Source organism: Elgaria multicarinata, chromosome 11, assembly GCF_023053635.1.
Source record: "Elgaria multicarinata webbii isolate HBS135686 ecotype San Diego chromosome 11, rElgMul1.1.pri, whole genome shotgun sequence".
In the NCBI taxonomy this organism is placed as follows: domain Eukaryota; kingdom Metazoa; phylum Chordata; class Lepidosauria; order Squamata; family Anguidae; genus Elgaria; species Elgaria multicarinata.
Window position 1 is genome coordinate 35,966,433 of NC_086181.1, and position 15,232 is coordinate 35,981,664.

Consider the following 15,232-nt stretch of genomic DNA (forward strand, 5'->3'; position numbering starts at 1 on the left):
ATGAAGTCTTTATACACTGTGCACCAAATAAACACATCAAAGCTAAAATGGGCAGGTCTGGAATGGTTTTCTTACAAGGCTTTTGGTTGCCAGTGGGGTTTTCAATAATAGCAGTGCTGATCACAGTAATTTCCTCTCTTTTTAAATGTTAATTACATGGCAAATCATTGTTGTTCCAATCTGCTCAGGACTTGACACAAGCAAAGATAACATTTCTCTGCAATCCCACAATACCTCTGCTATTCTATAGGAAATCATACTTTAAAAAAGGATACTAATGTCTCTTGGATAGTTGGCCCTAACAGAGGAATTGGGACCTGACCAGTGGGAAGACAGAAAAGTCAACTTAATAAATCACATTATCAATCCACATGTGGCCAGCCCAATCTCCCATTTATTTATTTATTTAATTTATTTTACAACATTTATATACTGCTCCCAATTGAAAATTTAAGAGTGGTGTACAAGACAAAATAAGATAAAAACGGAATAAAACACTTCAAAATAGATTTTTTTTAAAGAAAATTTACAATGACCTATGGCTGGTGATTAAGGAAAGACTTCTTGCAATAATGACGTTTTCAGGAGGCGCTGAAAGGAATACAAAGTTGGTGCCTACCTCCAGAGCCAGGGAGTTCCATAGAAAGGAGCCACCATGCTGAAGGCTCTTCCACTCGTGGACTCCAATCAGAGGATGGGTCTTTGTGGAACCACTAGGACCATGCCCTCGGGTGACCACAGTGACCAGGCAGGTTGATAGGGGAGAAGGTGTTCTCTCAGGTATGCAATCTATTAAAGAGTATATCAGGGATAGGAAATTGTGGGCCCTCCAAATGTTGTTGGACATCATCAGTCCCAGAAAGCATGGCCAATGGTGCAGTCCCTCGACATCTGGAGAGACATATGTTGACTACCCTTGCAGCAAAGGACTGAACAAGGGGCCTCATACATGTGCTCTGCCACTGAGCCATGAGTCCTTCCTCTGAACCAGTATGCACCCTCACACACATAAACATAGGCTCTCCCCAAAGCAGCCAAGGAGTCCATCCCTTGGCCATTTCTGCCATGAAGTCCTCTGTATGTGGTGCAGGTGCAACATCCAGAGGAGGTTTTATGAAAGTCAATGTCATCAGAGGACGCCCTACCACAATGATACTGTTCAACTCAGCTGCTACGTTTCCTATGTCATTAGAGATGGAAGAGCTGAGAAACATATCTGACTCACTAAGCAGAACACACCAGGAAGTTATTCTCTGAGATCCACATTGAAATGGTGTGCATAGGCCCACCTTCATGCCAGCATCACATGTATCAGTCCAATAGAGAAGAAGAAAAATTAAAGCAACCAGAAGATTAGGACAGTGCAGAGACATATTCAATCCTTTTAAAAACCGAATGGCATCCAAGAAGCTGAAGCCTCTTCCTTGATATATTTCTTCTCTTTTCACTCCTTTTAAAACTGGAAAGAAGGTTTTGTTTTTCCCCTGTTGCTGAATTATAAACACACATAAAGAGCTAATAAATTATTATTTATTATTTCTTGAGTTCATACACCTTGCTAACTGCTTAACCAACAGAAAAGTAGAAATGGCATTGTCTATGGAATTAACATTTTTTTAAGTAGTCAAAAAGACAATACAGAAGAAGAGGGGGGAAAGTCAGTACTTTTGACCCTTTTTCCTTGCTAGCTGGTCAGCTCAATAATGTAGAATTTGGGGAGAAAGATGCAACTCAAGTCAGAAGGCCTGTTCAGACAACATGCTAAGCCATGGTTAGGCCATTAACCCTTTTGCATCAAATGGTTAGTTAGTGTGTTTAAACTGTGGTTGTGTAGCAACCATGCTTAGGAGTGGTTCACATGACATGCTAAGCCATAACGTTTAGCTCAAAATGCTTAACCACTGTGGTTTACTGTGCCATCTGAACAGGGTCAAAGGGAGCTTCAGGATGAAATTTGGGACACCTCTGTGAGCTCTGGTTTTGCTGATTCACTCTTATGTACCCAGGCTAAGTGCCATTGAGATATCCTTCTTCCATGAATTTCTCTAAACTCCTTTGAAATTATTTTACAAGGTGAAAAAACTCACAGAAAAATGGTATTACAAAAATTCTTGGACAAATGGGCAAGACTGCCTCATACATATATATGTATTCCTGGCGATTCACTATGGATGTTGGGATCCTTTGCACAATCCCTTCTGAGCTTGTGGAATGGCTAGAGAGAGGTCATCAAACCCTGTGTGGTTTCTGGACACTCAGTCAAGTACCTGGCTATTTTTAATAATGGTGCTCTTCCTTCAAAATGGATGCCAGTCATTTATGCAACTTTCCAATTACCATGCAGCTTCCCCAAGAGAAGCATCTGCATTCAAGCCAGGCCCCTCAATTCTACACAACACCATGGGACAGCTTAAACCTTGAAAGACGTGGGAAAGATTCCTCTCTGAAAATTTGGATACATGCTGCCAGTCAGTGTAGACACTTCTGAGCCAGATTGACCAATGGTCGGACTCAACGTAATGCAGCTTCGTAAACCTGCACGTACTCTATATTATTTCACATTGCAGGAGGAACTCACATAGCAGTATTCTTCCATTAATTGTTGTAAACTGCCCAGAGAGCTTCGGCTGTGGGGCAGTATATAAATGTAATAAAAAAAAAAAAAAAAAAAAATAAATAAATAAATAAATAAATACGAAATCAGCTATGGGGAAAGGCTAACGCAGGTACCCCCATTTTTTACCAAAAGGGTCACCAAGATGCTCTCTGCCATGCGGATAGTTTGTAAATGGTAATGAAACAGTTGGAGAACATTTAAATACAGCCCAGCCACCACTAATATGTGTGGAATCAAAGAAGATGCTTGAGAGCAGTTACTCCAGGAAGGGAAATACAGCAAGAATAAAATGTTCAAAGAGTCAAGCAAGAGAATTCAATTCTTTCACAGCTGCTCTACCTCTCAATGTATAATAATATAGCATTTGGGGAACAGATTCAGCCCAGTAAGCCAGCCTCAGATGTGCAATATGCAGGTGAGCTTTGGCTGTTTGGAGGTATAAAAATGCAATAAATAAATAAATAAATAAATAAATAAATAAATAAATAAATAAATGAATGAATGATTTCTATGCCTACAAAATAAGGTTTGAGGTCACCACTTCAAAGCTGTTCATTCTTTTTCCTCACCAACTGCTGTCTAGTGTTTAACTCAGGTTGAAATATAATAACGTAACATTTGGGAAGAAAGATACAACCTAATAAGCCAGCTCCAGAGGCCAAGATAGAGAAGATCTCCACGGCCACCATGTATTTCCCCTTGGTGCTTAGGTAGGTGGGCACAAAGGACACCCAAACACTACAGAAGACCAACATGCTGAAGGTGATCAGCTTGGCTTCATTGAAAGTATCGGGCAGCTTTCTGGCAAAGAAAGCCACAGTGAAGCTGACGACAGCAAGGAAACTGATGTAGCCCAGGACAAGGTAGAACATGATGTCTGAGCCTTCATTGCATTGCACTATGATCTGCCCAATGTGGGAGTGCATGTCAAACTCTGGGAAGGGGGGAGAGATTACAAGCCAGACTGCACAGATGCCAGCTTGAATAAGAGAAGGGAGAATGATGACTGATACTGCCAGCTTCTTCCCAAACCACTTTCTCATTCTGTTTCTGGGCTTTGTGGCCATGAAGGCCAATACCACAGTGATGGTTTTGGCCAACACACAAGAAACTGCAATGGAGAAGACAATCCCAAACACAGTTTGCCTCATCAGGCAGGTCATCTTCCCAGGCCTTCCTATGAACAAGAAGGAGCAGAGAAAGCAGAGCAGCAGAGAGCAGAGCAGGGCACACGTGATGCTCCAGTTGTTGGCTTTGACGATGGGAGTATTTTGATGTTGAATGAAGCTCCACGACACCACAACTGTGATTACAGAAAGGAAAAGAGCCGAGGAAACAAGAACTCCCCCCAAAGGCTCCTCATAGGATAAGTAAATTATGTCTTTAGGAATACACTGATCCTGGTTCTTGTTTGGATACTGATCTTCTGGGCACTTCTCACATTGGTCTGCATCTGAAAGTCATGAGAAAAGTCTCAGTATTTTCTGGTTATACAATATTCCCAGTTCTTAGTTGACATTTACTAATTTTAATGGTGACAAACAAAACACATTATTGGACTTAGACAACAAAGGTGTAGTATTCAGTTTCACCTTCACCTAATTATTATTATTATTATTATTATTATTATTATTATTATTATTATTATTATTATTATTATTTATATACCACCCCATAGCCGAAGCTCTCTTGGTGGTTTACAAAAGTTAAAGTTACGGTTATGCTTTCCAACAAACAAAAACACAATCTCTCTCTCTCTCCCACTCCCTCTCCCTCTCTCTCTCTCTCACACACACACACACGTAAAAATGACACAATTACAGTAGACACACATTTTAAAAGTTCTGGTACATTTTCCATGTAAATCAAGATTCCTTGACTTACCTATCATTTTTGAAATCATTGCTTTAGCACATTGAGAACAATCGTAGCAACAGATTTGTTGTCCCTGCTGGATCAACATGCTCTGTCCAGGGCGGCAGCTCTCAACACAGGTAGAACTGAGCAGCATCTAATGGTAACCACAAGGAAGGACATTTGGCTAAGCTAGTTTGTCCTCATTGCTCTAATTCTCAACTACATCTTTTTTGCCCTGCAACATTGCAACACCTTGTGACCAGCATCTCAAAATGTGAAGATGTCAAGGATGTACCACCTGAGAAACACACACCACCATAATTCCTGGTGATAATTCATCTCACACACCTTGTCACTCACTCTCTTCTCCAAACACACAGGTGGACAACTGGTAAAAACTAGCTCTTGCCACTCACTCACTTGCTCTCTCTTTTCAGGTGGTGGTGAGGACTGGGCTTACCTAATTCTCACACCCACCTAGGAGAAGACAGGTGAGTTTACAAGCACTACTTTGCTTGTTCATCCGGTGGGTCTTGGGTAACTGAAAGGTGGTGATAATGGCAATACTATTGACAAAAAGGAATCCCCATTCCCATAGCAAGAAGAGTAGGCCCACAAAACCCAAGTGATTCTCAGCTCTTGGTGTTGGCTGTGTAAGATCTAATCTCATGATTTTTATCTCTGAAACTAGAATTATCACTCCAATTCCAATGATGGAGTGGACGATATGCAACCACCACTTCTGAGTTGCATATTGTCCATTCCATCATTACAGTTTTTCATCCCAATGATGTAGTTTATTCCATTGTCTGTGCCTCTGAATCCCAAAGAGCATGTTCTTCCTTGAGTGTCCAGAAGGCCAATCCATACCAAGTCCATGCATATATATTGCCGTCATATAAAAAGTTAATTGTTCGATTGTACATCAGAGCGTTGAGTTTCTTCCCTTCTAAGTGCATACAGATGTTATCTATTCCATGCTAGAGCTTTGGGTATTATTAATCTTATCTGGGTGCACCTACGGGAAGTAGAGTAGGGGTGCAACTCTGATGCATCTCAGAGTTTATAATAGTCATGAGGGTGTTGGGGCCAAAAGATGGGTTATAAATATTTTAATAACTATTAAAATAACTCCTTTGATGAGGGAACTGCACTGGCTGCCTATTTGCTATTGGGCCAAGTTTAAGGTTGTTTTTATTAGCGTCAAAGCCCTAAACAACTTGGGACCAGGATACTTGAGAGAGTGCCTTTTTCCTTCCAACCTGCCTGGTCATTGAGGTCATTAGAGAGCATGCTCCTGTTGGTTCCACATGGATCTATGGCCCACTTGGGAGTTCACCAGGAGAAGAGTCTTCAATGTGGTGGCCCCTTTTCTTTGGAATTCCCTGCCCCTAGAGTTCAGGCAGGCACCAACACTTTGCTGCTTCTAGTGCCTCCTGAAAACAGCTCTTTTCCATGAAGCATTCCATAACTGACCAGCCACCATTTTTATTGGTATTCTGTTTTGAAATGAACAATTTTAATATGCTGTTTTTATCTTTTAAAAATCTTTTTTACTGTTTTATTTATTATATTCACCACTCCAGAATTTTTTTTAGATATGGAACGGTACATAAATATTGTAAATAAATAAATAACATATCCCCTTGATAACAGCGTATGTGTGACTTTGGCTCTGCACTATTGAGCATCGTTTAAGATGTGTGTGTGACGGGGGAAGGAAATTTTGTGAAACATTTGAATTATACATTCTGAAGCACCTAGAAAGCATCAAATTCCTAAATACCTGAGATCCAAACACCTACAATTTAGCTGCTTAAAAATTAATTTGAACTTCACAAGCATTTTAATATGAATGGACCTTATACTAACTTTTCAAACTAATCTGCAAATGGGGATACAATTATCCTTTATTTTTCATTCTGCTCCAAATTTTGTGTTGCAGTCCTCCAATCAAAACAGTGTGTACAGAAATGTATACATTCATGAAAACAGCATACAAAAAGTCATAGTGGGGAAATTTGTGTCAAATATGTGCAAAAAATGCCTGAGAAAGTGTTAGTATTACAGGAAATGAAATAGATAGATTCATCTGTTCCTAATCCTAACAAGCCAGACTGAGAACACCTCAACATTAAAGGGAAATTGCCTTGCTTACCCTTGGCTTTGTGCTTGCTGCTTCGTTTGCACGATTGTTACGGGCTGCACTACATGGGTGCAGAGGGCAACCATATGATTTGAATACTTCCCCTCTAAGTGTGCTCCAATCAGTTCCATAGAGATAGCACCATTTAGTGATAGATGATCCCACTTTTTTTGGATATTATGATGTTGTGCAGACTTTATACTGTTAGTTTTACCCTACCCTGTGCCTGTTTGCATTCTCTTCCCCTCCTTATTGTTTTACTATGATTTTATTAGATTGTAAGCCTATGCGGCAGAGTCTTGCTATTTACTGTTTTACTCTGTACAGCACCATGTACATTGATGGTGCTATATAAATAAATAAATAAATAAATAAATAAATAAATAAATAATAATAATAATAATCACATTAAATGTGGTTCTTTTCATAGCAGGATTTTCAGGGAATAGCTCGGGAGACATCCTGGTTGTTTACGACATTGTGTAATTGACCCACAAACATCTCTGAGTGGCCATTCATGAGTGTGCAATAAATCACTCACTTAGAGGAGCCCAAAGTAGACATGAGCTGGCATTCCATTGTGTCTTTTCATCAACACATTATTTATTTATTTATTGCACTTATATACCCCTCATATAGCCAGGGCTCTCTGGGCGGTTTACAGAAATTCTAAAATTAAGATTAAAATGAGTATACAAAATTTAAAATTCTAACACAGAACATACACACATAAAGAATTAAAAACCGTTAAAAAACTAAACGTGGGTGATTAAGATGTGCCGCCATATGCCTGGGCAAAGAGGAAAGTCTTAACCTGGCACCAGAAAGATTGCAGCATTGGCACCAGGCGAGCCTCGTCAGGGAGATCATTCCACAGTCTGGGGGCCACCACCGAAAAGGCCCTATCCCTCGTTCCCGCACTCCGAGCCTCTCTCAGAGTAGGCACCTGGAGGACGACCTTAGATGTTGAACGTAGTGACCGGGTATATTCACATTGGGAGAAGCGTTCCATCAGGTATTGTGGTACCAAGCTGTGTAAGGCTTTATAGGTCAAAGGCAGTACCTTGAATTGGGCTTGAAAACATACAGGCAGCCAGTGCAAGCGGACCAGAGCAGGTGTTATATGGTCGAACCTTCTGGTTCCCAAAATCAATCTGGCTGCTACATTTTGCACGAGCTGCAGCTTCCGAACCGTCTTCAAAGGCAGCCCTACGTAGAGTGCATTGCAGTAATCTAACTTGGAGGTTACCAGAGCATGAACAACTGAAGCCAGGTTATCCCTGTCTAGATAGGGGCGTAGCTGGGCCACCAACCAGAGTTTGTAGAAGGCACTCTGTGCCACTGAGGTCACTTGAGCCTCAAGTGACAATGATGGATCTAAAAGAACCCCCAAGCTACGAACCTGCTCCTTCAGGGTGAGTGCAATTCCATCCAGAACCAGTAGAACACACACACACACCATCCTGTCAGCGGAATCACCTACTAACAGCATCTTAGTCTTGTCTGGATTGAGTTTCAGTTTATTAGCCCTCATCCAGTCCATTGTCACAGCCAGGCACCGGTTCAACACATCCACAGCCTCTCCTGCTAAAGATGAAAAGGAGAAATAGAGCTGCGTATCGTCAGCATACTGATGACAGCACACCTCAAAGCTCCGGATGACCGCACCCAGCGGCTTCATGTAAATGTTAAACAACATAAAAAGTAATTATGCTCCAGATAATTGTGAACTTAATAAATCACATTATTGGGTGTGTGTGTGTGTGTGTGTGTGTTGCCCAGGGTGAGGGGAGAGAATACCAAGCATACTTTGAGAAATAGGCATCTCTGACATATTTGAACATTATACAGGATATGCTGTATAATGATGATGAAAGATGATGATGATGAAAGAAGAAGTGTGAAAGTAACACCCACCTGCTTAAACTTGGGGTTCCATGTAACAGCACTTGCATTAATTTTGAATTCTTTGCCTGCAGATGCTTGAGGGTCCAACTCTCCAACTCTGACTCTCTGGAAGGATTGGTTGGGAAATGTGACCAGGTTGATGATATCAAATCCACTTGCAAGCTCCCATTTCTCATTGAAGGATATTTCTTCCTTAGCACTATTGTTAAATCTGATGTTCCTGAGAAAAGAGTGAACCTAGATTGCAAGGAAACAAACAAAAATACAAATTAGGGACAATCTTGGGGAAAGGGTTAGCATTCTGTCTTTGAAATTTTGCCAAGTTGTGTCCTGAGTATCATTTCTCAATGTATCAGTACTGCTTGGCATAAATCCACAAGATGACGTACTTTGCAGATACACCACTTTTATTACAAAAAAGTCTATCCAAAGGCAGAAGGCAGTAAAATTAATGTTCCTAAACAGCATTTGGGTTGCCTGACCCCGGGAGGGCCATTGTAGGTGACGGGGGAGGAGATGAGGAGACGTTCCTCAAGTCCTAGCATTGGTGGGGCTTTGTGGTGACACTGGCCAGAAGAGGGGCTGATGAGGCAATTTTAGCCTTTGGGGACCCTCATCCTGCCCTCTTTGAAGCATGGCTGCCGGCAGAGAGGCTCCCAGCTGAGCAATTCCTTTTTTGCTCCTGCTGCCAGGGGGAATGGCCTTCTCCTGGAGGCAGCAGTTTTTAGGTGTGGCAGCAGAGCAGCCAGAGGGTTGTTGCCCCTGTGTTTGGATCCCTACTCAGCGACCCCCTTAATTCAGCATTTATTGCGTGTCACATCAGGGTGTGCTTGGACACACCTGGCACACCCTTGCAGCACGCCTATGTCTGGACACCAAGCCCACTTACCTACAGCACTTCTGCCTTGTTGGGATCCAGCTTAAGTTTGTTAATGCTCATCCAGTCTGTCAGGATCCGTGCTAGTGCGGAGTATTTGCAGGACCCAGGCCCACTGTCAGGAGCTGTTGTGCTGCAGAGTGCTTGCTGGACTTAGGCCCTTTGCCAGCAGTACTCCATGGGGGCTGATGTGGATCAGCTGGGAGCAGCTAGGGTAAGGGCTATAAGTCCAGCATTTCTTTTCTAGCTTTTGCCTCAGCAATGTGATCGTTTGGATCTGCTGTAGCCTGTTCTGGCAAGTTCAGGCCTTGCTGTGCCTGAACCTCTGTTTTGTTGTGACCACGTCCCTTGCCTCTGGCCCTGCTGGAATCCTGCTGCTCTGGGACTCAGATCCCTGCTTGAACCCAGGTTTGCCTTTGGCCTCTGAAACCTGCTTCTTTCTGGACTTTGCCTCTGGCTCTGCTTGGACTTTGTGTAGCTGTGGCCTCAGAACCCTGCTATTCCTAGACTCTGCTTTTGTCTCTCACCCTGCTTAAACTTTGTGTACTCCTGGACTCTGAATCCTGCTCATGCCTGGACTTTGCTTTTGCCTTGGGCTCTGCCATACCTTGCTAGTATTATTAAAGTAAGACCTTTCCAGACTACCTGTCTTGTATGGGGCTCTGTTATGTTTTAGTTCTCCCGGATCCCAGCGGCCTAGCCCTAGAGTCTGGCTGCCCACGCCTCGGATCATTACACAGTCCATTGCTGAATGCAAGAACTTCAACAGCTTCACCTGACTTTCATGACATTGGGCCTGTGCAGACAACACACTAAGCCACGGTCGGGCTGCTAGTGCTTTTGCAGCAAATGCTAGTGAATGTGTTTAAACCATGGTTATGTAAACACCAGGGTTAGTATTGGTTCACATGACATGCTAAGACATAGATCACATAGCATGCTAAGCCTTAATTTTTGGCTCAAAATGCATAACTAGCATGGCTTAGCATGTCAGTTCAACTGGGTCAAAAAGATGTAGAGGTGTATGTCCAACACATACTAATGGCTCTGATGTCCAAATCCCTGGATAACCAGCAGCTTCCCATAGATATTAAAATGCATGAGGGACAAGATGGTCACCTGTGGGATGATCTAGAGCAAGTTTCAAGGGCACAAGGCGCAAACAACTGGGACAATGTCTTGGAACTGACCCTGCAACAACTATTTGAACCTCACTTCACCACGCTTCAACTCCCAGCTCACAGAATTGGTTCAGAAGGATACCATGGTTAATAGTACAATAAGCCATTGAGAAGGTTACACCCCCATTATCTGTTTCCTGCCCTTTGTGGTGACAAAGGCTAAACCAGGCCTAAATTGTGGTGACAAAGGCTAAACCAGGCCTAAAGCTGGATTGGAATAGATTTAGATAATCATGTCATTTTCATCCAAGGAAGCCTGGAATTGGACAGTCCCCTTGATTTTTATATAGATTTTTGCTCCCTCCCCCTTTGTTTTTAATGGTTCTACATTATTTTTAGGGGTGTGCACGGACCCCCCGATCCGCTTCTCTTCCAGATCCGCAATTTGTGGATCGGGCCGCTTTGCTCTGCCCCCGCTCCACCTATAGTCTGCTCCGCTCCGCTGCGGAGCTCCGGATCCGGATCGGAGCTCTGCTTCCCACCCCCCCATAGGCTTGCATTGAAAGCCAAAAAAGTATACAACTTTTTTCTGTTAAAGTTAGAAACCTCAAGTTTGGCACCATGACACCACGTGGACGTATACACATGCATGCCAAGACTCAAGCCAATCCCATCATCCCCTGATTTTTGGGGAATTTATGAAAATCGGACACCCCATTTGCAGACATGGACTGTTCTCTGACATTTTGTCAGATAAAAAAATTGGAAGTGGGCATGCCATCTAGATCCACATTCATGGCAAGACTCAAGCAAATCCCATCATCCCCTGATTTTTGGCGGGGCTCTAACCTCTAATGCACCACCCATAACCCCAATTCACACCCCTTTCGATAGCTCCGTCAATGTTCATGTTAGAAACCTCAAACTCAGCACCATGATAGATTATCCATGGATACACATGCATGCCGAGACTCAAGGCAATCCCATCATCCCCTGATTTTTGGGGAATTTATGAAAATCGGACACCCCAGTATCTCAGGGATTTAGAGCTGCTGACAGCTCAATGGGGCCATTTCAAAGGAAATCCCAACATGCCATGAATTGGGGAGTAGAGATAAACCTAAATATGAATCTTCTTCCACACTTGAAAAATTGATTTGGAACTTCCAAAAGTCTAAGTGAGCGCAGGAAGGACTTCTCCCCTGAGTCAAAGCAAGACACACACAAACCATCCCTGCGAGGTGGGCAGGGGAGGAGGGAGGGAAGGCAGGCAGGCAGCAGACATTTCTGGGGGCACAAGAAAGTGAGCCAAGGATAGTTTCAAAGGCAGTAATGCATTGCAAACCATCCCTGTGAGGTAGGAGCAGCACAGAGAGATGCCTTTTCTTTTGCATCCCATAACTACTAGGAGGCTAGGAAGATAAGAGTAAAGCTTTGTGATCCTTGCTTCAGAGTTGATTGACTTCACTGTGATCACAGCCATTACTAAACAACAAAATAATAATGTTAATAGCTGTACTACTAATTAATATTAATAGCAACAACAACAACAACAACAACAACAACAACAAGGAGTTGAACCAGCCTGCCTGACTTCACTGAAGAGAAAAAGCCAGGAGAGCTTGGGCTATGGGGTGTAAATAATATAAAATGGAATAAATAAATAAACAAAGGAGGGGTGGAATTAAAAGCAGTAGTGTTGCTGAATAAACATCAAGAAGGATTTTTTAAAAAAGGCTATATCTGTCTTTTACCAGTAAGAGGGGAGTGGATGTGCCCAGGGGGAGGGGGAATCATATGCCAATTTGACTGTGCCTGTCTAGGGACCAGTCTTTGAGAAGCAAACTTTCACTTCAACTCATGACAGGCATTGTCTCCACGGGTTAACCTTTGGAGGGCTCTGATGGCTCTCCAACGTCAGGAGAGTGCACTGGGCACATCCACATGCCCTAGGGGAGCTCATCCCCTTGCACCACATCTATTCAGTTGTTCTCCAAGGTTATGGTGGGTTAGCAGTGCTGTGTTTCCTATCTGTTATATTTGCTTAGTATATGATTTCCAGGTTGTGTTTGTGCATTTGGTGGGGCTACTGTTTTAAAAAACACTGGGAAAAGTCCGTTCAGAGTAGAAACAGAAGTTTCCCAGGATCCCAAGTTCCCCGTTTTGCCTTTCCCCTCCTCCAACTTTGGGATCATGTGATCATGACCGGGAATTGACTCTGCCCCTCAGCACGTCAAAAAAGGTACCTTTTCCCGCTGTTTTTACCCAACTTTTCAAAAAATTCTAGCAAGCGAACCGCAGCACGCAGAGAGCTGAGAGTAGGCTCAAAATGACCCCCAGCCATGACTCTCTAAACACAAGAAGTTTCAGAAAGATAGCTTAAAAAACAACACAGTTATCCCCTATTCTTTTCCGCAATGCAATCCTAAGGGCGAAATTTTTCAAAATGGCGATCGGATCGGTCCGCGGAAAGAGAATCCCTACGCCAATGGGCATTTCTCTTCGCCTTGCTTCTAGGGGTCCGTGTTCGCTTCTACTCCACTTCTACTCTGGGCAAGGTGGAGCAGGCTAATTCGCTTCTGATTCTCCGCTTCTAATCGGAGTGGAGCATATGCCTAATTATTTTATGTTTTATTATTAGGTTTGGTAGCTGCAGCTACCTGCCATGGCTGAACGTTCAGGAGGCTCCATTTCCCCCCCTCTCCCATTGATCTCTTCAGGGCTCTCGATGAATCCATGGCATGGAGAGCATGTGCTACAGCATAAACAGCATTGTAGATACTGTAACTCCGGCCGGACATCCCCATTTCAAACCAAGGTCCAGGGAGTCTTCCCAGCTTCTCCTCCCCGGTGCAGCTTTTCTTGTTTGGCACATAAAGGTTATATTGTGGGAGCGAACAGAGAAACGCATTGATCCAGAACTGCTGGATGAAATAAATCGTTGACTGAAATGGATTGATGCTCTCAAGAAAGTCCTGAAATCCTGGCACCAGATTTGTATGGAATGTAAATGACAAGGTGCCATTGAAAGTCCTTGAGGTGAGCATTGCCCCAATGGATACAGCAGTAAAATCCCATTGAGCAGTTATGATCCATACTCTTTCCAACGGGCGCTTATTAAAGAACTCAGCTGAATACAAAACCATTCGTAAACCCTCCACAGACTGACCATCCCCATACACAAGGATCACATTGATGTCACTCAAAAAGAGGGTATTACTAATTGGTAGCAATTTTTCTTGGATTATCTTATTTGGTAAATATGTTGTCACTGTTGGGATCACTTGAGTCCAAGCAATGCAGATAGTGTCCTGCAGGAGCCTTGGTCTCAGGGTCCGAAGGAAACTTTCTCCGCTGTCATCCTCTGAGACAATGAGGCCAATCCAGTTCCATCCAAAATGCTTGAGCAGCCCAGCAATCCCGACATACTGAGGATCTTCATTTGGGATCATCCGGTAGAAAGAAGGGAACTGAATTTTGTCACTCAGCACGGGATCAAAAGAGCCATAGCTGAGCTTGTGGGAAAAATAGAATCAATGAATGAATGAATTCTGACCACTTCTTTTGTGAATTCTGACTGGTCAGTAAGCTTTACTACCTCTCAGATCCCTCCCCTTCATTGACCTTATTCAGATGGATTGCTAAGCAATGGTGGTTAAGCATTTTTGATCTAAACATTATGGATTAGTATGCTATGTTGTCCATGTTTTAGTGTGTCATGTGAACCAATACTAACCCTGGTTTAAACACATAACCAGTATCAGTGGCTTCCCAACCCAAATTAGCACTTGCTTCCTCTGTGCCACAAAAGTTAAGGTGAGTGAGTGAGCCTTTGTGTGTGTCTTCCTGCCTGTGTGAGTTCACTCATAAAATGAATCATTACATGTCTTTCATTCCAAATGACCCACATTTCATCAACCCCCATTCTCCAAACTTCAAGATATCTGAAGGTGTCCTCCCTCTTTCTTTCTTTCTTTCTTTCTTTCTTTCTTTCTTTCTTTCTTTCTTTCTTTCTTCCTTCCTTCCTTCCTTCCTTCCTTCCTTCCTTCCTTCCTTCCTTTCTGGCCCCACATTGTTGAGAACACCAACACTAGCCAATTCTGTAAAGGCACCCTCAATACCTCTTCAAAAATTCAAATGAGCCTGAACCCCACAAAAGTAGCCTTGCTCTGCTTTACGCACATACCTGTGGAATCTTGAACATATTTAAGATGTTGGCCATCTGGATGGACGTTTGGGAGTTGAGCCCACCAAGAGCAGCCATGGGTTCCTCTCTCCTGTTACATTTGTAGGTAGAAGGATTCCTCAGTCCTCTGAATAGCAGATCCAGAGTGGTCCAGTAAGTCCTTATTGCATTGAAAGCATTGTCATAGATTTTGGCTCCCAGTGTGCTGTTGGGTAATAACTTGGCATCTTTGTTGATCTCAGCCATGGCAAAAACAAAAGCAAGGACATGCTGGTAGTTTTTAGGGATCATCCTGAAATAAGATTTCAATGTAGACTTCGATCCTTACATCACAGAATCAAGTGTGTTACAGCTTACATTATGATGTATCCATCTGTGGTGAGGGTGGGTAACTACTGGTCCTCCAAACGTGGGCCAAAACATACCACTCTGATCAGCCCAAGTCAATTGTAAGTGACCATGGGAGTTTTAGGGCAAAGCAATTGGAAGAGCGTAAGTTGCCCACCCCTGATCTAACTAA

General features: G+C 43.0%; 1 protein-coding gene across 1 annotated transcript; it reads right to left on the minus strand.

Moving 5' to 3' along the window:
- Nucleotides 1-3,159: 3,159 nt before the first annotated feature.
- LOC134405706 (vomeronasal type-2 receptor 26-like) lies at nucleotides 3,160-4,508 on the minus strand. The gene is made up of 2 exons (XM_063136951.1): nucleotides 4,502-4,508; nucleotides 3,160-4,070 (listed from the first exon to the last, which is right to left on the minus strand). The coding sequence occupies exons 1-2, from the start codon at nucleotides 4,506-4,508 to the stop codon at nucleotides 3,160-3,162; spliced, it is 918 nt and encodes a 305-aa protein (XP_062993021.1).
- Between the last annotated feature and the right edge of the window lie 10,724 nt (nucleotides 4,509-15,232).